The sequence below is a fragment of the Oncorhynchus tshawytscha genome, linkage group LG31 (assembly GCF_018296145.1).
Source record: "Oncorhynchus tshawytscha isolate Ot180627B linkage group LG31, Otsh_v2.0, whole genome shotgun sequence".
NCBI lineage: Eukaryota > Metazoa > Chordata > Actinopteri > Salmoniformes > Salmonidae > Oncorhynchus > Oncorhynchus tshawytscha.
Genome location: NC_056459.1, coordinates 1,367,945 through 1,391,356, shown reverse-complemented (window position 1 = coordinate 1,391,356; position 23,412 = coordinate 1,367,945). Strand labels below are relative to the sequence as shown.

Sequence of the window (23,412 nt, the reverse complement as noted above, 5' to 3'; positions counted from 1 at the left end):
TATCGTATTGCATTAGTAGATGGCAGCATCGTTTTGAAACGGCATGTGATTTAAATCGGAGAGGACGAAGAAGAATGCGACCATGTTGAATTAGCAAGAACAAACACAATAGACTGTTTATTTGGAGTGAATGTAATCTAACGGTAAAGTGTTGATCTGCCGCAAAAAAATGTGATATATATAACATCAGGGGGAGAGAAAGGTGAGCGTTTCGGTCTTTCATGTTAAATTTGTATTAGCTATAAATATTTCAAATGAGTCGACTTTCGCTAGGCAAGCTAGCTAATCCTGTCAGACATTGAAAGCGACTGCCCGGTAGCCATCCAAGTTGACGAAACTGGCTAGATAGCGAGCTAGCTGGCTAATGGCAATTAACTATAACGTTAACCTGGCATATACAAATCATATATAACCACTTGCATCTGCGATGTAATGCTAGCTAAATAAATTCGTATTTACAGTACTGTTATGTAGTTACGTTAGCCAACTTGCATGTTTTCGTCAAAGCTGGCGTGGCTAACGTAACGTCAGTAGCTAGCTAGATGGCAAAGTTAACTGGCTAACTAAATATCTTCCTCTAAAGTTGGCAATATGAATGGCCTTTGTCGCAAAAGTCAAATCGCGCCCGAAGCTAACTGTTACTGACTGGAACATTAGCTGACTTCCTATCTTTATTGGCCTAGAAGGGCAATCCTGTTGTTCGATCAGTTTTCTAGCTATAAAATTAACTAACTTGCATTGAATGTCAGTGCTAGCATAGCTACTAACGTTATTTGGCTAGCTAGGTAGGTCGCATCTAACTATTCATTTTCGTAGCTAACGTTATGCCAGTTACTTTTTTAAATTAAATTGTCCATACATTTGGACTTAACTTTCATTTAAATGCAGATTCTTCTAATATCTTCAAAGTAATTTCAAACTTTGCACGTTATAACGTTTCGATGGGTCCCACATTTTGTTGACATTATAGCCTGAAGTTTCGCACGTCTATGATCTGGTCCCTAACTGTATGCGCTTGTAGTGTAGGCAACTCTTTTGTCATCTGTGGTCATGCCCTACACGAGTTGACTGGAATACACTACAGACTGATCCACCGAGCCAACACTTACTTGTGCCTGCCACCCAAATACGTATTTTATATTATGTAGTTGGGGACTTGAACAAAATGTTTGGACATCTATTCTACATTGTATTAAGTTTTAAAGCAAAGTCTAGGGCTTGGCCTATATAGTGTTCATCCTGACTACTAAATCAATTGTTCCTTCTTCCTGTCAGGTGACACAGGCTTGAGCTGAATACCGCCTGACTCGCACACAAAGCTACACACTTTGACAGAAGACCTGCGGTGTCTACAAGCGAGGAGGGAGACCCAGCTGAAACAAACAGGACAGACAGAGGGGATCGTAAAGCTGTTTTGCATTTTGGACTACAATTACCCTTTATTTGATTTTCAACATCAGGAAACTACTTTCACATGTGGATGGACATGTATATACACACAGAGTGGAAAACAAATATTGAACAATAAGGACCATATTTTGGAGAAATATTTGTACAAAGGTTTGAAAAACCATTTACAAGAACATCGATGTTGCGCAATTCAAAGGGACTCAACGCAAAGCAAGGAAATGTTTAATCAAAGAAAGAGATTTAACTTTTGAACAAAGATTATATTACTGATACTATTCCCTCGGTTCAAATTGTCTTAGCAGTTCTATTGCAGGACTTAAACTCCTTGATACTTGTTTACATACCATTTTTAAAATATTGTGTGCAGGTATAAAATATTTATGCATTTGAATGCATATAGCTCTTCATTTGGAAGAGCTCTTGTGTTAAGACTTTTCATACGTCAGTAAACTCTGAAGGGGACTAAACTGCACGTGTGTGTATATGAAAGAACTACAAATATACTTCTGTTGTAAAAGCTTTGGACTAAAAATAATGGAGAATATTGTTGAATGCTTTTTTAAGACATCTACTTTCGAAGAGGCTTTTTAAGAAAAGGAAGAAAAAGCTAAGGGAGGGTAAGACGTAAATCTTTGAGAGTAAAAACAAAGGAAAGACATGGCATCCGCAAGAACGGAGAACCTTGGCCCTATCGGCATGGGACTGAACAAGCAGAACGGGCAGCTTAGGGGGGTGCCTAAACCGGCCTCTCCTCAATCAGGACCCCTCGTCCTGGGCTCTCTGTTAAGCAAGACTGTAGGTGCACCCCAGAAAGCAGGTGCTTCCCTGGAGGGAACTGGCATTAGGTACACATTTCTCTTACACACCTGTTTCACCCCAATTGTGTGCTGCTCGTATAGTATATTTTACTTTCATACCAAGTGTAGAGTTTTAGTTTTTTTTTACATCAGCAGTGAGTGTGTTCAGGTGTTTTCTTAATACCCTCTTAGAAGACCTGCATGGTTCTGGTACCGACCAACATTTTCACTTATAAATCACTCTGTGGATACCATGGATCAAAATGGCTTGCGTTGAGCAATAGCCTTGGTTCCCACGGACACTGTTTTCTGAGCCTGTGTGATGCAGGATGTGAAACCACTTGAAGCTGGGATGTCTCTTCTACCATTTAATTCGCTCTTCTGACTGTCCATCAACTTCTGGTTGAACCCTACATCACACATGCCTGCAGTCATTACGTCGTAGTGCAGCAGGAGTGAGTGGTTTCATCACGGTAGCACATTCAGAGATCGATTTGTAGCCATTCATCTAAATTTTAGAGATCTGAGGTCTTCACAGCGATGGGGGCAGACATTCTGATCAAGAGGGACCTTTAGAAAATATACACATCTATATATTCTCCACTAAACATACAAATATGTATTTTAGTTAGTCAGGTCCATAAGCATTTGGACAGTGACACTGCATAATTTTGGCTCTTTACGCCGCCACAATGGTTTTGAAAGGAAACAATCAACATGTGCTTTAAGTGTAGACTTCGTTTTTAATTGAAGGGTTTTGTCAATTATTGTATGAACCGTGTAGAAATTACTTCATTTTTTTTTATATACATAGCCCCCCAATTTTAGGGGCTCAAAAGTAATTGGACAAACGAACAATCATAAATTAAATTGTGAGTTTTAATACTTGGTTGCAAATTCTTTGTATTCAATAATTGCCTGAAATCTGGAACCCATAGACAGTACTAGATTCTGGGTTTCTTCCCTGGTGATGCTCTGCCAGGCCTTTACTGCAGCTGTCTTCAGTTCCTGCTTGTTCTTGGGGCGTTTTGCCTTCAAGTGAAATGTCTGCTAAATTGGATTCAGGTGATTGACTTGGCCATTACAGAACATACCACTTCTTTTCCTTAAAGTATTGTGTTGCTTTCGCAGAATGCCTCAGGTCATTGTCCAGCTGCACTACCTCCACCACCGTCCAATGAGTTATGAAGCATTTGGCTGAATGTGAGCAGATAATATAGCCCTAAACACTTCAGAATTCATCCTGCTGCTTTGTCAGCAGTCACGTCAATAAATACAAGGGAACCAATTCCATTGGCAGTCGTACATGCCCACACCATAACACTACCTCCACCATGCGTCACAGATGAGGTGGTATGCTTCGGATCATGGGCAGTACCTTCCCTTCTCCATACTCTTCTCTTCCCATCATTCTGGTACAAATTGATCTTTGTCCATAGGATGATGTTCCAGAAATGTACATGTATTTATTTTATTTTTTAATGTTTTTTGGCAAACTCTAATCTGCTATTCCTTTTTTTGAGGCTTACCAATGGTTTACATATTTTGGTAAACCTTCTGTATTTACTCTGGTGAAGTCTTCTCTTGATTGTTGACTGACACAGATACACCTGCCTCCTGGAGGGTGTTCTTGATCTGGCCAACTGTTGTGAAGGGTTTTTTTCTTCACCAGGGAAATAATTATTCTGTCATCCACCACTGTTTTCTGTGATCTTCCAGACCTTTTGGTGTTCCTGAGCTCACCAGTGCGTTCTTTCTTTTTTAAGAATGTACCAAATAGTTGACTTGGCCACGCTTAATGTTTTTGATGTCTCTCTGGTGGGTATGTTTTGATTTCAGCCTAATGATGGCTTGCGTCACTGGCAGTGATGACTCTTTGGACTTCATATTGAGGGTAAACGGCAACAGATTGCATATGCCATACTTGAAATCAACTCTATATATTTTTTTTATCTGCTTACTTGTAAATGAACTAATGAGGGAATAACACACACCTGGCCATGGAACAGCTGAGCAGCCAATTGTCCAATTACTTTTGGTCCCTTAAAAAGGGGACAACCACATATAAAAAGTGCTGTAATTCCTACACCGTTCACCCAATTTTGGATGTAAGTACCCTCAAATTAAATCTGAAAGTCTGCACTTTCAACTCCTATTCATTATTTAATTTCAACTCCAATATGCCGTGGTAGACAGCTAAATAATAGTAACTTGGTCAATGTCCAAATATTTATGGACCCGACTGTATAAGGAAGGTTAAATCTTGTAGATGCTGGTTTTATAATTTGATAACACTATATTTAGAAACATGTCATTTCAATCCTTATTAATACAGTTTTGAATAGGAAATGCATAAAATATTTCATTTTTATCATATTTGTACTTTAGCTTGTGTCCTCAAGTGATAACTTTTTTTTACCTGAAAGGTGTGATTGTAACCTTTTGAGCATGCAGCATTGTTAGTTATTGTTTAGCCCTCATGAGGGCCCACATTTTTTGGGATTACATAGATGACATTTTCGGTTGCATTTAACTGGTTAATTGCACTCTTCTCATTGGTGCCCTTCATCAGATTTGGAGATGACTGGAAAAAGAGCCTACAGCTCCCTCCCAAAGACACTAGAGTCAGAACCTCTGTAAGTCATGGTACAATGCAGCATGCTTTGTTTCACAAACTCACAGGATTTTCCCAGTGTAATTTTAATCAAATCTGGTACTTCTGATGTCTAACCTATTCTTTGCTGTGTCCCAGGATGTAACATCCACTAAGGGAAATGAGTTTGAGGACTACTGTCTGAAACGGGAGCTCCTGATGGGCATTTTTGAGATGGGCTGGGAGAAGCCCTCCCCTATCCAGGTACAACACTCACTGGGAGGTTCTCTGCCCACCGATCACCTTTGAAACTGGGGGATTCCCTTGCTGTAAATTTGGCTCCTGTTTCTGATGCCTATAAAAATATAGGCAAATATATATATATATATATATATATATATAGCTACTTTAATGTGATGCGCCTTAACTTTTGTATCATTTCAGCCAATAGTTTTGAGTGGTGCTCACGAGCCATAACGGGTCCCCGTTTTTGTGTACTACATCATCCATTTCATATGATATGTTAATAATTTGTTGAGCTTAAGATCCTGGACTTTCTTTAAAGTCTTTAAAGTTCTGCATAACTGAAGTCTTGACTTTTGGTAGTTTGTCATAGTGATAATGTTACATATTTTGACAATAGCCATGTTTTTTTTTGTGTGTCACAATATGTTAAACCAGAGTTTGTCACCTTTCAGGAGGAGAGCATTCCCATAGCCTTGTCTGGACGAGACATCCTGGCCCGAGCCAAGAATGGAACAGGGAAGAGTGGGGCCTACCTCATCCCCATGCTGGAGAGAATAGACCTGAAGAAGGATTATATACAGGGTGAGATAAGGCGCTTCACATTACTCTTTCCCTCCTTTTTTTACTCTACTTATCTCTACTACTGACGGCTCCAGGCTAACATTTTCCCCTGGTACTTAGGGCTGTGGCGGTCATAAAGACAACCGGTCTCACAGTAATGGACTGTTAATTAACATAAACACATTTAGCATCTCCTGGCCTCCGCATACAAAAGCTGCTGATGCGCTTTATGTTTTAAAAAGTAATACATCAATTTGATATACACCATCACAATACATCCATTATTTTAGGCGGGTCTAAAGAAACATGATATAAAGAAAATGTATTTCAGAAGAACAGAATTGAGTTGGCCTACTGTATGTTATCTGGCTATGCGCCATGCCATAGGCCAGGGATGGGCAACTTTTGTAGACCTGTGGACCAATTTCACAGAATAGCATGAATTTAGTTATAAAATTGCAAAGTTTTTTTCTCTACCCCATGGCAAAATGTGTAGAATTGCAGCGAACTTGCTTTAAAACGGCAACATTTATTCTAATTGCAGGAAATGTATTTTATGTACGGATGTGGGCACGCAGACCCATGAGCAACTACGGCCCCTCAGTTCCATTTTATTTTTGTGACCCCCAATCGAAGTTGCCCATTCCTGCAATATGCTTGTTCATTAAGCAGACAAGATACAGTGTGCTTTAAGGCCTTTGCCATTGTTTTATATTATGATTTTATAGTAAGAATATAATTGAACATAGCTGAATGAAATGGAAAGGATTTTTCCCATTCAGTAGTTATTTGGCAGCTTTGATAGTGGTTTTTGCATGAGATTTTATTTATTTGTCCATACGGACAACTTAAATCTATATTTTTGTTGTCAGGCGATTTAAAAAAATATTGTAGACCTGCATTGACAGGCCCCAGCGGTCTTTATATCATGCAGTCGTGAGATGCGTTTTGAGTTCAAAGCGTGTGCACAAATGTGCGTGTGCACATTTGTTGATATTCATTGCTAGTTATTGAGTCATTTGCCCAGTTATAGCTCATTTTTGGTCAGCAATGAAAGTCCAGGAAAAGTCATGGTATGTGCATCATCTGCGTGTGCCAGTGAGCTGTTGCGAGAGAAATTACATTTGCTCAGCGTGGACAATTGATATGTTAGAAACTAATAGTGTAGTTTGGCTGGTTCTTGCCAGTTAACTATTTAGCTATTAGCATGTATTAATATCATTGTCATGTCCAAAAATAACTTCCCACCGCCACTCGTGTATAATCACAAATGGCCGACATGCAGTTGGTAGGGGCGCACAGTTGATGAAACCAATGCTGCATACTCCAGTTGTGAAAGTCTCTCAAGCGCTGAAATTGGCTAGGATTTTCCTCTATTCAATACTGGCTATGTAATTCTGACAAAGTTACAAAAATATTCCTAGAATAGCCTAATTGACAGGTAACTCTTATGCTTTCAAGATCTCCCCTGAACACTGAATATTTTAACCTTTACAAATAGATAAACAGCTTAGACCGCTACCTCGTCCACCTTAGCCATCTGATCCCTGGTTCATTGAGGGAATAATTTTTTATAAAGACATGGAAAGTATTTGGTTGTAATTAGTGATGCACCGATATGACATTTTTGGCCGATTCAGATATTTTCCTTGCCAAAAAAAACCTGATACCGATATATAAAGTTTGTGGCCTTTTTAAGCATTCTAGTACAGTTAAATTGTTCACACACACATGGATGCAGCGGTCTAAGGCCCTGCATCTCAGTGCAAGAGGTGTCACTACAGTCCCTGGTTTGAATCTAGGCTGTATCACATCCGCCCATGATTGGGAGTCCCATAGGACGGCTCACAATTGGCCCAGCGTCATCCAGGTTTGGCCGGAGTAGGCTGTCATTGTAAATAAGAATTTGTTCTTAACTGACTTGCCTAGTTAAATAAAGGTTACACACACACCACACTGACCAAAAAGTTATTTTGTTGGCATTTACGTATGTCCCCATTACCAGAAAAACATAATCAAAACCTATTTCTTTCACTTGCTGTGCTGTTTCGTTGTTCAGTCATTTCATTCTCAAGCAGGATTTCATCATACATGTCAAGTGGTGAAGTTTCAGCTCTGTCTGTCCGTGGCGCCTCTTCCTCGGTGCGCATGGTTACTGTGTCCGTTTCCATCTTGTCCAGCTGGGTCTAACATTTCACGTAAAGCCTGTTCCTTGTCTGCATCAAAGTAGCCATCGTTGTACATAGCATCGAGCATGGTGGTGGCACAGTAAAGAGAATGTCACCGAATTGCTTGTTCACAGTCTGTGACGGCAGTTTTGTTCAGCAGGCGTTTCTATGCCATGACAGAGGGTATCACATCTGCTGCAGGCGAATGAAGTGTTTGGAGGCCGCTTTCCCTTCGGTTTGTTTTTCAAGCCACCCGGGTAGGCTACTATAGTTATTTCATACCACGCACCTGGGTTAGAGGGACAATAGAGCCCTGACTATCAGGCCATTAGCGACGTGATGATCATTAGCAAGTTGTTTTACCAATGCATGTCCAGTGTGTGTAAGAAGAGATAACCGTGACTCAGCGGTCACATGGAATTTTACTGCCGTCATGACTGCCAGTGTGGAAGTAATACGTCACCGCAGCAGCCCTACTGGTGCCATTAAGTTTTTCATTTGGTGGCAGCGGGCCATGACTTGGTCGCACCAATCTTTCATCCCGCAATATCATTTTTGGGTTGTCTTTCGCAGTGCTTTATTGAAGTGTTAAATACCATCTCAGTCGTCTAAGTTATACGTTTTCATCATGTGTTCCTGTTTAAGCAGGAATGCATGATTCAAGATATTGATGTACAACCTAATCTAGTGATAGTCATGAATTTTTAGTTGACAATTAAGTTTTACTGTTAAAATAGTACTCCAGTTTTTTTGTTCAATAGATATTAATTTGCCTACATGTTTATGTGCACTAATATAGGCTGTTTGGGGCTAACATGCTGACCACACCGCTCGCATGTGTGAGCGTTGCAAAATGACATTTACACATTATTTAATCATTGCACTGCTCGTGAGCGTCTGTGTAGCTAGGCACTAAACTCAAACTTGATATTATTTGTGACGCTGGATGCGCTGCAAGTCCTGCCTCTCCCATCTCCTCATTGGTTTTTAGGAGCATATACCCACGTAGTGATTGAAAGATGAACTGAGGTCCACACTCCAGTCCAGTTGGTGGTATGCACCTTTAAAAGTTGCTTGCCAACTGCCATAGAAAGTCCAAAGAAGACCACTGAAGGAGGAGAGATTACTAGAAACTAACTAAATTTACCTTGTGCATTTCAGGTAAATTAACAACCCAATGTTTATATTCCAGGACAAATCATCTAGCAACAGTAAGCTAGCTAGCTAAATTGCCATAAATGTTTGCTTTTTGACCTGTCCCCAAATTTATGTAGTTGATTCAAAGTTCATTTTTATATTTTAACCTGTGTTTCCTGATCGCATGCGAGCTGTCTGGTCAGCATGTAATTCACCACTTAAGTGGAAACTCAAAACACATTAGCTAGATTGCTAACTTAAATGTAATACCCACTGGTAATAGCCATATTAATCTGACTGTAAATGTAATGCCCTAAATAAACTTAGCTGTCGTAGCCTACTACCCAATGAGGCCCATGCACTCGTAATGGCCAATGTGCTCTCCATATCTCAAACCATATCAAATATTTTGCTATAGAGATCCAAATTCAGTTGAGAAATAAAACATCTACATACAGAAATTGGAGAACCTCTCCAGTTGTAACAACAAGTATTACAGAGGATAACAATTTTTCCCAAAATGTGGATTTTGACATTTATGCAATCCAGGGTGCATTTAATTATTTATTTTCCCCTGGAGCGGAGTGGGAGAGACTGGGAGAGTGTCAGGGCAAACACTTTCATTACAGGAATCATGAGGATAATGCACTCTACAGTCCCGCTCCTTGAAAGCGGCAGCTCTACCCTTTAGCTCAGTGCGAATGTTGCCTGTATTCATGGCTTCTGGTTGGGGTGTGTACGTACAGTCACTGTGGGGACGACGTCATCGAGAACTGCCCAGTGACACGAGCCTACCAGACAAGCTAAATTACTTTTATGTTTGCTTCAAGGCAAGTAACACTGAAACATGCATGAGCGCATCAGCTGTTCCGGAGGACTGTGTGATCACGCTCTCTGCAGACGATGTGAGTAAGACCTTCAAACAGGTCAATGTTCACAAGGCCGTAGGGCCAGACGGCTCACCAGGATGTGTACTCCGAGCATGCGCTGACCAACTGGCAAGTGTCTTCACTGACATTTTCAACCTCTCCCTGAGTCTGTAATACCAACATGTTTCAAGCAGACCACCATAGTCTCTGTGCCCAAGAACACGAAGGTAACATGCCTAAATGACTACCTACCCATATCACTCACATCTGTAGCCATGAAATGTGTTGAAAGGCTGGTCATGCCTCACATAAACACCATTATCCCAGAAACCCTAGACCCACTCCAATTTGCATACTGTCCCAACAGATCCACAGATGATGCAATCTCTATTGCACTCAACACCTCCCTTTCACACCTGGACAAAATGAATGCCTATGTGAGAATGCTATTCATTGACTACAGCACAGCATTCAACACCATAGTGCCCTCAAAGCTCATCACTAAGCTAAGGACCCTGGGACTAAATACCTCCCTCTGCAACTGGATCCTGGACTAACAACACATCCGCCACACTGATCCTCAACACGGGGGCCCCTCTGGTGCGTGCCCAGTCCCTTCCTGTACTCCGTGTATACTCTCGATGAGATGGCCTATAGGGAGGAAGTTAGGTTGAGAGCTTCAAGTTCCTATGCGTCCATATCACCAACAGACTACCGTGGTCCAAGCACACCAAGATAATGGTGAAGAGGGCACGACAAAACCTATTCCCCCTCAGGAGACTGAAAAGATTTGGCATGGGTCCTCAGATCATCAAAAGGTTGTACAGCTGCCCAATCGAGAGCATCCTGATGGCAGTGATGCAACCCTAGTACGGCAACTACTTGGCCTCCGACCGCAAGGCACTACAGAGGGTAGTGCGTACGGCCCAGTACATCACCGGGGCCAAGCTTTCTGCCATCCAGGACTTCTATACCAGGCGGTGTCAGAAGAAGGCCCTAAAAATTGTCAGACTCCAGCCACCCAAGTCATAAACTGTTCTCTCTGCAACCGCATGGCAAGCGATACCAGAGCGCCAAGTCTAGGTCCAAGAGGTTTCTAAACAGCTTCTACCCACAAGCCGTAAGATTCCTGAACATCAATCAAATGGCTAGACTATTTGCGTTGCACCCCCTTCTAAACTGCTGCTGCTCTGTTATTATCTAGTCACTTTAACGCATGCATAGTCACTAATAACTCTACGAATGCATCGTCACTTTAATAACTCTACCTACATGTACATATTACTTTGACACCGGCTCCCCCTACACGCGGACTCTGTATCGGTATCCCCTGTATATAGCCCCGCTATTGTTATTTACTGCTGCTCTTTAGTTATTTGTGCTTCTCTTACTTTTTAAAGTTTTTTTCTTAAGGTCTGCACCTGTTGTATTCGGCGCATGTGACAAATAACATTTTATTTGAATTTGCAATTTCACCTTTGAGCAAAACACTTGGGTGAACCTTTGGAATCATGGAAATAGAAGATTTTTCTAATTCCGTTGTTAGAATATAATAGTGGGCACTTTGAATACAGTGTTTGACTTGACAACAAATTCAAATGCCATGGAGCAGTTATTGTGACAGGGTAGGAACCAAAATGTCTGTTTCCTAGGGGATGCTATAATCTTTGGCTACACTTGAATGTGAATTTTTTTCTCTTAGCTACTTCATGTAGCTAACATTCTTGCTTCATGTATTCCTAAACTGGGGTACGCGCAATGCCGTCGGGGTTACGTAAATTAAAATTCTCTTCACATTTTCAAACAGTCCATTTATATCTTCCAACGGGGCTATACATTTGGGTGAGGATTTTTTTCTCACTCGAGTATCCTCGTTTCACTGCCAAAAATAAAATTGAACCATCTAGTGTTCAACGAAATAACACCACAATGTCAAATACAGGTAGCTTAGTCAAATAATTTAACATCCAATCACATTAATAACCATTACTCTCTCGCGGGAATACCACTAACGGTCCGTATGGAGCCAAACGTAGCTCCTGCTTATGTTGGTATCTGTACTGATGGCGCGAAAGCCATGACAGGGAGACACAGTAGAGTGGTAACGAGCGTGCAAGCAGTTGCTCCCGATGCCACTTGGGTACACTGCAGCATCCACTGAGAGGCTCTTGCTGCCAAAGGAATGCTTGACAGCTTGAAAGACGTTTTAGACAATACAGTGAAAAATGGCTAACTTTGTAAAAGCAAGGCCCCTGAACTCGAGTGTATTTTCTGCACTATGCAATGATATGGGCAATGACCATGTAACGCTTTTACAACATTTTATTTAACTAGGCAAGTCAGTTAACATTCTTATTTACAATGACAGCCACCCCGGCCAAACCCGGACGACGCTGGGCCAATTGTGCGCCGCCCTATGGGGCTCCCAATCAAGGCCGGTTGTGATACAGCCTGGAATCGAACCTGGGTGTCTGTAGTGACGCCTCTAACACTGAGATGCAGTGCTTTGGATGGCTGCGCCACTCGGGAGCCCAGAGAAGAGTGCTGGTTATCATGGGGCAAAGTATTGACACATTTTCTTTAATTGAGAGCTTAAAGTTCTTGACTGACCATAACTTTCACTTGTCTGACCGCTTGCACGATGATGAGTTTCTCACACGACTGGCCTATCTGAGTGATCTGAATCTAGGATTACAGGGACCCTCCAGGGACTATATATTGTCTGCATTAACAAGGACAGCACGCAGGTCTCATCTCTGTATGATATTTTGTGTGAAAATTAACTCAAGATTACGGACTATGTCAAATGTGCGAAGCACCTGAATGAGCTGGGTGTGCAGTTACTCAGGTACTTTCCAGAAACGGACGACACAAACAACTGGATTCGTTATCCCTTTCATGTCCTGCCTCCAGTCCATTTGCCCATATCTGAACAAGAGAGCCTCATTGAAATTGCAACAAGCGGTTCTGTGAAAATGTAATTTAATCAGAAGCCACTGCCAGATTTCCGGATAGGTCTGCGCTCAGAGTATTCTGCCTTGGCAAATCGTGCTGTTAAGACATTTATGCCATTTGCAACCACGTACCTTATGTGAGAGTGGATTCTCGGCCCTCACTAGCATGAAAACTAAATACAGGCGCAGACTGTGTGGAAAATGACTCTCTCTCCCCAAATACAACCTAACATTGCAGAATTATGTGCATCCTTTCAGGCACACCCTTCATTACCCTGGGGTGAGTTATTCACACTTTTGTGTAAACAAATAAGGTTTTATATCTAAGATGGTTAAAGACCAAAATGATTGATTATTTGTGTCCTGGTCCTATAAGAGCTCTTTGTCACTTCCCATAAGCTGGGTTGTGACACACTCACATTTATTAAAAATAAGAATATCGTATAGTGTGTGGGGCAGGCTTTCAATGATGTCAAAAATCAACATTTGAGAGTGCGCTGACCCTGGTGCTGGAGGGGGTACGCAGCTGGAGGTTGAATGTTTGAAGGGATACTGGACTATAAAAAGTTTGGGAACCACTGATTTAGAAGATACTGTTGGACAAACAACATGCTGATTTTTGTCTAAACCATCACTGGCATTATCAGGCTGTATAGCTAATTAAATTTGCTCTGACTCAGTTCATTTAATTAGCTAGCGATTCACATTAGCGGCTAACAATATTTGGCCCAACTTGCTAAGAAAAGACAAACTAGCTGTTTGCAGATGTAAGAAACAAACTAATGGTGTAATTATAGACCGTTAGTGGATCTACATTAAGAAGCAAAGTGAAAACGGCATTGTTGTCATTGCATTAGGTGCATTGACGATGCAGACTGAAAGCAAGTGTCTAGTGGTTAAGGATCAACGGTGCGCTCCTTGGGTAATGGGGCAGGGCTAGGTCTGTTTGGAAGGAGGAATGGAGGGAGAGAGCACAGAGAGGGGTGACTCAAGTAACGAAGTAAACTATAAAAATGGACATTGCGCACAGCATGTCATTTTAACAAACCAATCATGCAAATACCATTTATAGAAGGTAAAGTAAAAACCCAAACCGGCCCCTGCATCAATACCGGTATACCGCCCAGCCCTACTGCGCCCTCTTCCTACTTTTCCCTCCCTCTCTGTCAAATCTCATTTTCTTGCACTTTCGCTATCCATACCTCTTATACTTACCGATATCCACTTCGTCCTCTCTCCCAAGCTGTTGTGATGGTGCCCACTCGTGAGCTGGCCCTGCAGGTGAGCCAGATCAGTATCCAGATCAGCAAGCACCTGGGCGGAGTGAAAGTCATGGCCACCACGGGTGGTACCAACCTGCGAGATGACATCATGCGCCTGGACGAGACTGGTAAAGACCCAACAGCATCACATTGTCACTTCATACCAAGAGTGGTGTCTTGCGACGTACACAGTTGAAGTCGGATGTTTACAAACACTTTGGTCATTAAAACTAGTTTTTCAACCACTCCATACATTTTTTGTTAACAAACTATAGTTGTGGCAAGTCGGTTAGGACATCTACTTCGTGCATGACACGTAATCTTTCCAACAATTGTTTACAGACAGATTATTTCACTTATAATTCACTGTATTACAATTCCAGTGGGTCAGAATTCAGAATTCAAACAACAGAAATCTCGTAATTAAAATTCTTCAAACATACAAGTATTATACACCATTTTAAAGATAAACTTGTTGTTAAATCCCTCCACAGTGTCTGATTTCAAAAAGGCTCTAAGACGAAAGCATACCATGCGATTGTTAGGTCAGCACCTAGTCACAGAAAAACCGCCATTTTTCCAGCCAAAGAGAGGAGTCACAAAAAGCAGAAAGAGAGAAAATGAATTACCTTTGATCTTCATCAGATGACACTCATAGGACTTCATGTTACACAATACATGTATGTTTTGTTTGAAAAAGTTCATCTTTATATCCAAAAATCTCAGTTTACACTGGTGCGTTTTTTGCAGAGAGCAACATCAATTTACAGAAATACTGAAAAATGTTGATGAAAATACAAGTGTTATACATGGAATTGAAGATATACTTCTCCTTAATGCAACCGCTGTGTCAGATTTCAAAAAAGCTTGATGGAAAAAAGCACACCATGCAATAATCTGAGTACAGCACTCAAAGACCCAACTATATATATATATATATATTTCTTTTACCTTTATTTAACTAGGCAAGTCAGTTAAGAACAAATTCTTATTTTCAATGACAGCCTAGGAACAGTGGGTTAACTGCCTGTTCAGGGGCAGAACGACAGATTTATACCTTGTCAGCTCGGGGGTTTGAACTTGCAACCTTCCGGTTACTAGTCCAACACTCTACCCACTAGGCTACACCACTAAGCAACATCAAGACATCAGTCAGGAAGTTAAAGCTTGGTTGCAAATGGGTCTTCCAAATGGACAATGACCCCAAGCATGCATCCAAAGTTTTGAAAAATGGCTTAAGGACCACAGTCAGGGTTTTGGAGTGGCCATCACAAATCCCTGACCTCATCCTGTAGAAAGTTTGTGGGCAGAAATGAAAAAGCTTGTGCGAGCAAGAAGGCCTTCAAACCTGACGAAGTTACACCAGCTCTGTCAGGGGGAATGGGCCAAAATTCACCCAATTTATTGTGGGAAGCTTGTGGAAGGCTACCCAAAATGTTTTACCCAAGTTAACCAATTTAAAGGCAATGATACCAAATACTAATTGAGTGTATGTGAACTTCTGACCCACTGGGAATGTGATGAAAGAAATAAAAACTGAAATAAATAATTCTCTCTCCTATTATTCTGACATTTCACATTCTTAAATAAATGATGATGATCCTAACTGACTTAAGACAGGGCATTTTTACTAGGATTAAATGTCAGGAATTGTGAAACTGTGTTTTAAATGGTTTTTGTCTATGTAAACCTCCAACTTCAACTGTATACAGTGCCTTTAGAAAGTATTCAGATCCCTTTACTTTTTCAACATTCTGTTACGTTAGACTTATTCTAAAATCGATGAAATCAAACATTTTCCTCAGCAATTTACACAATACCCCATAATGAGAGAACTAAAAACAGGTTTTTAGGAATGTTTGCAAATTTATTCCATATACACTGCTCAAAAAAATAAAGGGAACACTTAAGCAACACAATGTAACTCCAAGTCAATCACACTTCTGTGAAATCAAACTGTCCACTTAGGAAGCAACACTGATTATAGGCATTTAGCAAGACACCCCCAATAAAGGAGTGGTTCTGCAGGTGGGGACCACAGACCACTTCTCAGTTCCTATGCTTCCTGGCTGATGTTTTTGGTCACTTTTGAATGCTGGCTGTGCTTTCACTCTAGTGGTAGCATGAGACGGAGTCTACAACCCACACAAGTGGCTCAGGTAGTGCAGCTCATCCAGGATGGCACATCAATGCGAGGTGTGGCAAGAAGGTTTGCTGTGTCTGTCAGCGTAGTGTCCAGAGCATGGAGGTGCTACCAGGAGACAGGCCAGTACATCAGGAGACGTGGAGGAGGCCGTAGGAGGGCAACAACCCAGCAGCAGGACCGCGACCTCTGCCTTTGTGCAAGGAGGAGCACTGCCAGAGCCCTACAAAATGACCTGGTGGTATGAGGGCCCGACATCCACAGGTGGGGGTTGTGCTTACAGCCCAACACCGTGCAGAACATTTGGCATTTGCCAGAGAACACCAAGATTGGCAAATTCGCCAATGGCGCCCTGTGCTCTTCACAGATGAAAGCAGGTTCACACTGAGCACATGTGACAGACGTGACAGTCTGGAGACGCCGTGGAGAACGTTCTGCTGCCTGCAACATCCTCCAGCATGACCGGTTTGGCGGTGGGTCAGTCATGGTGTGGGGTGGCATTTCTTTGGGGGGCCGCACAGCCCTCCATGTGCTCGGCAGAGGTAGCCTGACTGCCATTAGGTACTGAGATAAGATCCTCAGACCCCTTGTGAGACCATATGCTGGTGCGGTTGGCCCTGGGTTCCTCCTAATGCAAGACAATGTTAGACCTCATGTGGCTGGAGTGTGTCAGCAGTTCCTGCAAGAGGAAGGCATTGATGCTATGGACTGGCCCGCCCGTTCCCCAGACCTGAATCCAATTGTGTACATCTGGGACATCATGTCTGGCTCCATCCACCAACGCACCACAGACTGTCCAGGAGTTGGCGGATGCTTTAGTCCAGGTCTGGGAGGAGATCCCTCAGGAGACCATCCGCCACCTCATCAGGAGCATGCCCAGGCGTTCTAGGGAGGTTATACAGGCACGTGGAGGCCACACACACTACTGAGCCTCATTTTGACTTGTTTTAAGGACATTACATCTGCTGGATCAGCCTGTAGTGTGGTTTTCCACTTTAATTTTGAGTGTGACTCCAAATCCAGGCCTCCATGGGTTGATAAATTTGATTTCCATTGATCAATTTTGTGTGATTTTGTTGTCAGCACATTCAACTATGTAAAGAAAAAAGTATTTAAAAAATAATATTTCATTCATTCAGATCTAGGATGTGTTATTTTAGTGTTCCCTTTATTTTTTTGAGCAGTGTAAAAAAATAAATACCCTTTTTACTTAAGAATTCAGGCCCTTTCCCATGAGACTCAAAATGTAATCTCAGGTGCATCCTGTTAACATGTATCATCCTTGATGTTTCTACAACTTGATTGGAGTCCACCTGTGGTAAATTCAATTGATAGTACATGATTTGGAAAAGCACACACCTGTCTATGTAAGGTCCCACAGATGAGGGTGCATGTCAGAGCAATAGCCAAGCCAAGAGGCCGAAGGAATTGTCCGTAGAGCTCCGAGACAGCAAAACCACAGTGGCCTCCATTCTTAAATGGAAGAAGTTTGTAACCACCAATACTCTTTCTAGAGCTGACCACCCGACCAAACTGAGCAAGCTGGGGAGAAGAGCCTTTGTCAGTGTGGTGACCAAGTACTCAAACTCACTCTGACAGAGCTCCAGAGTTCCTCTGTGGAGATGGTAGAACCTTCCAGAAGGACAACCATCTCTGCAGCACTCCACCAATTAGGCCTTTGTGGTAGTGGCCAAATGGTAGCCACTCCTCAGTAGAAGGCACATGACGGCCCACTTGGAGTTTTATATAGCCCTTCGTACATCAGCTGATATCTCAAAGTGCTGTACAGAAACCCAGCCTAAAACCCCAAACAGCAAGCCATGCAGGTGTAGAAGCACGGTGGCTGTAGAAGCACGGTGAGGAAAAACTCCCTAGAAAGGCCAAAACCTAGAGAGGAACCAGGCTATGTGGGGTGGCCAGTCCTCTTCTGGCTGTGCCCGGTGGAGATTATAACAGAACATGGCCAAGATGTTCAAATGTTCATAAATGACCAGCATGGTCGAATAATAATAAGGCAGAACAGTTGAAACTGGAGCAGCAGCACGGTCAGGTGGACTGGGGACAGCAAGGAGTCATCATGTCAGGTAGTCCTGGGGCATGGTCCTAGGGCTCAGGTCCTCCGAGAGAGAGAAAGAAAGGGAGAAGGAGAGAATTAGAGAACGCACACTTAGATTCACACAGGACACCGGATAAGACAGGAGAAGTACTCCAGATATAACAAACTGACCCTAGCCCCCCGACACACAAACTACTGCAGCATAAATACTGGAGGCTGAGACGGGAGGGGTCAGGAGACACTGTGGCCCCATCCGAGGACACCCCCGGACAGGGCCAAACAGGAAGGATATAACCCCACCCACTTTGCCAAAGCACAGCCCCCACACCACTAGAGGGATATCTCTAACCACCAACTTACCATCCTGAGACAAGGCTGAGTATAGCCCACAAAGATCTCCGCCATGGCACAACCCAAGGGGGGGGCGCCAACCCAGACAGGATGACCACATCAGTGAATCAACCCACTCAGGTGACGCACCCCTTCCAGGGACAGCATGAGAGAGCCCCAGTAAACCAGTGACTCAGTCCATGTAATAGGGTTAGAGGCAGAGAATCCCAGTGGAAAGAGGGGAACCGGCCAGGCAGAGACAGCAAGGGCGGTTCGTTGCTCAAGAGCCTTTCCGTTCACCTTCCCACTCCTGGGCCAGACTACACTCAATCATGTGACCCACTGAAGAGATGAGTCTTCAGTAAAGACTTAAAGGTTGAGACCGAGTTTGTGTCTCTGACATGGGTAGGCAGACCGTTCCATAAAAATTGAGCTCCATAGGAGAAAGCCCTGCCTCCAGCTGTTTGCTTAGAAATTCTAGGGACAATTAGTAGGCCTGTGTCTTGTGACCGTAGCGTACGTGTAGGTATGTACGGCAGGACCAGATCAGAGAGATAGGTAGGAGCACACCCATGTAATGCTTTGTAGGTTAGCAGTAAAACCTTGAAATCAGCCCTTGCTTTGACAGGAAGCCAGTGTAGAGAGGCTAGCACTGGAGTAATATGATCAAATTTTTTGGTTCTAGTCAGGATTCTAGCAGCCGTATTTAGCACTAACTGAAGTTTATTTAGTGCTTTATCCGGGTAGCTGGAAAGTAGAGCATTGCAGTAGTCTAACCTAGAAGTGACAAAAGCATGGATTAATTTTTCTGCATCATTTTTGGACAGAAAGTTTCTGATTTTTGGAATGTTACGTAGATGGAAAAAAGCTGTCCTTGAAATGGTCTTGATATGTTTTTCAAAAGAGATCAGGGTCCAGAGTAACGCCGAGGTCCTTCACAGTTTTATTTGAGACGACTGTACAACCATTAAGATTAATTGTCAGATTCAACAGAATATCTCTTTGTTTCTTGGGACCTAGAACAAGCATCTCTGTTTTGTGCGAGTTTAAAAGTAAAAAGTTTGCAGCCATCCACTTCCTTATGTCTGAAACACATGCTTCTAGCAAGGGCAATTTTGGGGCTTCACCATGTTTCATTGAAATGTACAGCTGTGTGTCATCCGCATAGCAGTGACAGTTAACATTATGTTTTCAAATAACATCCCCAAGAGGTAAAATATATAGTGAAAACAATAGTGGTCCTAAAACGGAACCTTGAGGAACACCGAAATTTACAGTTGATTTGTAAGAGGACAAACCATTCACAGAGACAAACTGATATCTTTCCGACAGATAAGATTTAAACCAGGCCAGAACTTGTCCGTGTAGACCAATTTGGGTTTCCAATCTCTCCAAAAGAATGTGGTGATCGATGGAATCAAAAGCAGCACTAAGGTCTAGGAGCACGAGGACAGATGCAGAGCCTCGGTCCGATGCCATTAAAAGGTAATTTACCACCTTCACAAGTGCAGTCTAGGTGCTATGGTGGGGTCTAAAACCAGACTGAAGTATTTTGTATACATTGTTTGTCTTCAGGAAGGCAATGAGTTGCTGCGCAACAGCCTTTTCTAAAATTTTTGAGAGGAATGGAAGATTTGATATAGGCCGATTTTAGTTTTTTATATTTTCTGGGTCAAGGTTTGGCTTTTTCAAGAGAGGCTTTATTACTGCCACTTTTAGTGAGTTTGGTACACATCCGGTGGATAGAGAGCCGTTTATTATGTTCAACATAGGAGGGCCAAGCACAGGAAGCAGCTCTTTCAGTAGTTTAGTTGGAATAGGGTCCAGTATGCAGCTTGAAGGTTTAGAGGCCATGATTATTTTCATCATTGTGTCAAGAGATATAGTACTAAAACACTTGAGCGTCTATCTTGATCCTAGGTCCTGGCAGAGTTGTGCAGACTCAGGACAACTGAGCTTTGAGGAATACGCAGATTTAAAGAGGAGTCCGTAATTTGCTTTCTAATAATCATAATCTTTTCCTCAAAGAAGTTCATGAATTTAACACTGCTAAAGTGAAAGTCATCCTCTCTTGGGGAATGCTGCTTTTTAGTTAGCTTTGCGACAGTATCAAAAAGGAATTTTGGATTGTTCTTATTTTCCTCAAATAAAATAGGATGATCGAGCAGCAGTACGGGCTCTTCGGTACTGCACGGTACTGTCTTTCCAAGCTAGTCGGAAGACTTCCAGTTTGGTGTGGCGCCATTTCCATTCCAATTTTCTGGAAGCTTGCTTCAGAGCTCGGGTATTTTCTGTGTACCAGGGACCTAGTTTCTTATGAGAAATTTGTAGTTTTTAGGGGTGCAACTGCATCTAGGGTATTGCGCAAGGTTAAATTGAGTTCCTCAGTTAGGTGGTTAACTGATTTTTGTCCTTGGGTAGACAGAGGGAATCTGGAAGGACATCAAGGAATCTTTGTGTTGTCTGTGAATTTATAGCACGACTTTTGATGTTCCTTGGTTGGGGTCTGAGCAGATTATTTGTTGCAATTGCAAACGTAATAAAATGGTGCTCCGATAGTCCAGGATTATGAGGAAAAACATTAAGATCCACAACATTTATTCCATGGGACAAAACTAGGTCCAGAGTGTGACAGTGAGTGGGTCCAGAGACATGTTGGACAAAACCCACTGAGTCGATGATGGCTCCGAAAGCCTTTTGGAGTGGGTCTGTGGACTTTTCCATGTGAATATTAACGTCACCAAAGATTAGAATATTATCTGCTATGACTACAAGGTCCGATAGGAATTCAGGGAACTCAGTGAGGAACGCTGTATATGGCCCAGGAGGCCTGTAGTAGCTATAAAAAGTGATTGAGTAGGCTGCATAGATTTCATGACTAGAAGCTCAAAAGACGAAAACGTCTTTTTTTTTTTTTGTAAATTGAAATTTGCTATCGTAAATGTTAGCAACACCTCCGCCTTTGCGGGATGCACGGGGGATATGGTCACTAGAGTAGCCAGGAGGTGAGGCCTCATTTAACACAGTAAATTCATCAGGCTTAAGCCATGTTTCAGTCAGGCCAATCACATCAAGATTATGATCAGTGATTAGTTCATTGACTATAATTGCCTTTGAAGTAAGGGATCTAACATTAAGTAGCCCTATTTTGAGATGTGAGGTATCATGATCTCTTTCAATAATGACAGGAATGGAGGTGATCTTTATCCTAGTGAGATTGCTAAGGCGAACACCGCCATGTTTAGTTTTGCCCAACCTAGGTCGAGGCACAGACACGGTCTCAATGGTGATAGCTGAGCTGACTACACTGACTGTGCTAGTGGCAGACTCTACTATGCTGGCAGGCTGGCTAACAGCCTGCTGCCTGGCCTGCACCCTATTTCATTGTGGAGCTAGAGGAGTTAGAGCCCTGTCTATGTTGGTAGATAAGATGAGAGCACCCCTCCAGCTAGGATGGAGTCCATCACTCCTCAGCAGGTCAGGCTTGGTCCTGTTTGTGGGTGAGTCCCAGAAAGAGGGCCAATTATCTACAAATTCTATCTTTTGGGAGGGGCAGAAAACAGTTTTCAACCAGCGATTGAGTTGTGAGACTGCTGTAGAGCTCATCACTCCCCCTAACTGGGAGGGGGCCAGAGACAATTACTCGATGCCGACACATGCCAAAGTGTACCCAAAGGACTCTGACCATGAGACACAAGATTCTCTGGTCTGATAAAACCAAGATTGAACTCTTTGGCCTGAATGCCAAGTGTCACGTCTGGAGGAAACCTGGCGCCATCCCTATGATGAAGCATGGTGGTGGAAGCATGATACTGTGGGTATGTTTTTCATTGACAGGGACTGTGAGACTAGTCAGGATGAAGGGAAAGATGAACAGAGCAAAGTAAAGAGATCCTTGATGAAAACCGGGACGACTGGGACTGGGACGAAGGTTCACCTTCCAACAGGACAATGACCCTAAGCACACTGCCAAGATAATGCAGGAGTGGCTTCGGGACAAGTCTCAATGTCCTTGAGTGGCCCAGCCAGAGCCCGGACTTGAACCTCATTGAACATCTCTGGAGAGACCTGAAAATAGCTGTGCAGCTAGGCTCCCCATCTAGCCTGACAGCTTGAGTGGATCTGCAGAGAAGAATGGGAGAAGCTCCAAATACAGTTGTACAATATACAGTGGGGTTTGAAATGGACACCCTTGATAAACATGAGCAATAATGACTGGAAAATGGAATAATTGAAATTACTGAGCCAATATTGTCTGCTCAATTTTTTAAAACTTTTTTTTTTTTAATTCTCAAATGTTTTACGAGTTGGTTAACACCATTGGAAGGTATCTTAAACCATTTCTCCATACAGTATATTTTATCATTCATCTGCACTTATGGACTGCCCTCTACAGGTTTTTAATGCGTTTAAAATCCAGAGACTGAGATGGCCTTTGCAAAATTTGGATTTTTGTGGCCAACTGGCCATTTCTTTGTGTGCTTGGGGTTATTGTCTTGCTGGAAGATCGACTTGCAATCAAGTGTCAGCCTCCTGGCAGAGGCAACTGGGTTTTTGGCTAAAATGTTCTGGTACAGGGTAAAGTTCATGATGCCATTCACCTTAACAAGGGCCCCAGTACCAGTTGAAGCAAAACATCAAAGATCCACCACAATATTTTAGTGTGTCTGGGATTATTTTCTGCTAATGCGTTCTCATTTCGATGCCTCTGGTGTGAGTGGCCAAAGAGCTCTATTTTCATGACGTCTGACAATAGCACCGGTTCTAATTCAAGTGCCAATGTCATTTAGCAAACTCCAGATGTTTATTTGTTGTATGACATCAAAATAGAGCTCTTTGGCCACACCAGTGGTGGGTTTGGCATTGACATGAGTGCATGTGCAGAG

At 42.5% G+C, this 23,412-nt stretch overlaps 1 protein-coding gene across 3 annotated transcripts in view; it reads left to right on the top strand.

Annotated features, from left to right (window-relative positions):
* The window catches only part of LOC112230019 (probable ATP-dependent RNA helicase ddx6), a 51,393-nt gene continuing 27,981 nt past the window's right edge, over positions 1 to 23,412 (top strand). For 2 of the 3 annotated variants that reach the window (XM_024396237.2, XM_024396236.2), the window contains exons 1-6: positions 1 to 202; positions 1,276 to 2,255; positions 4,780 to 4,843; positions 4,960 to 5,064; positions 5,499 to 5,628; positions 13,979 to 14,125. In XM_024396237.2, coding sequence (XP_024252005.1) covers positions 2,068 to 2,255; positions 4,780 to 4,843; positions 4,960 to 5,064; positions 5,499 to 5,628; positions 13,979 to 14,125 — 634 coding nt within the window. In that variant the 5' untranslated portion in view covers positions 1 to 202; positions 1,276 to 2,067. The remainder of the gene's footprint in view (positions 203 to 1,275; positions 2,256 to 4,779; positions 4,844 to 4,959; positions 5,065 to 5,498; positions 5,629 to 13,978; positions 14,126 to 23,412) is intronic. The other variant, XM_024396238.2, reaches the window with a different exon arrangement.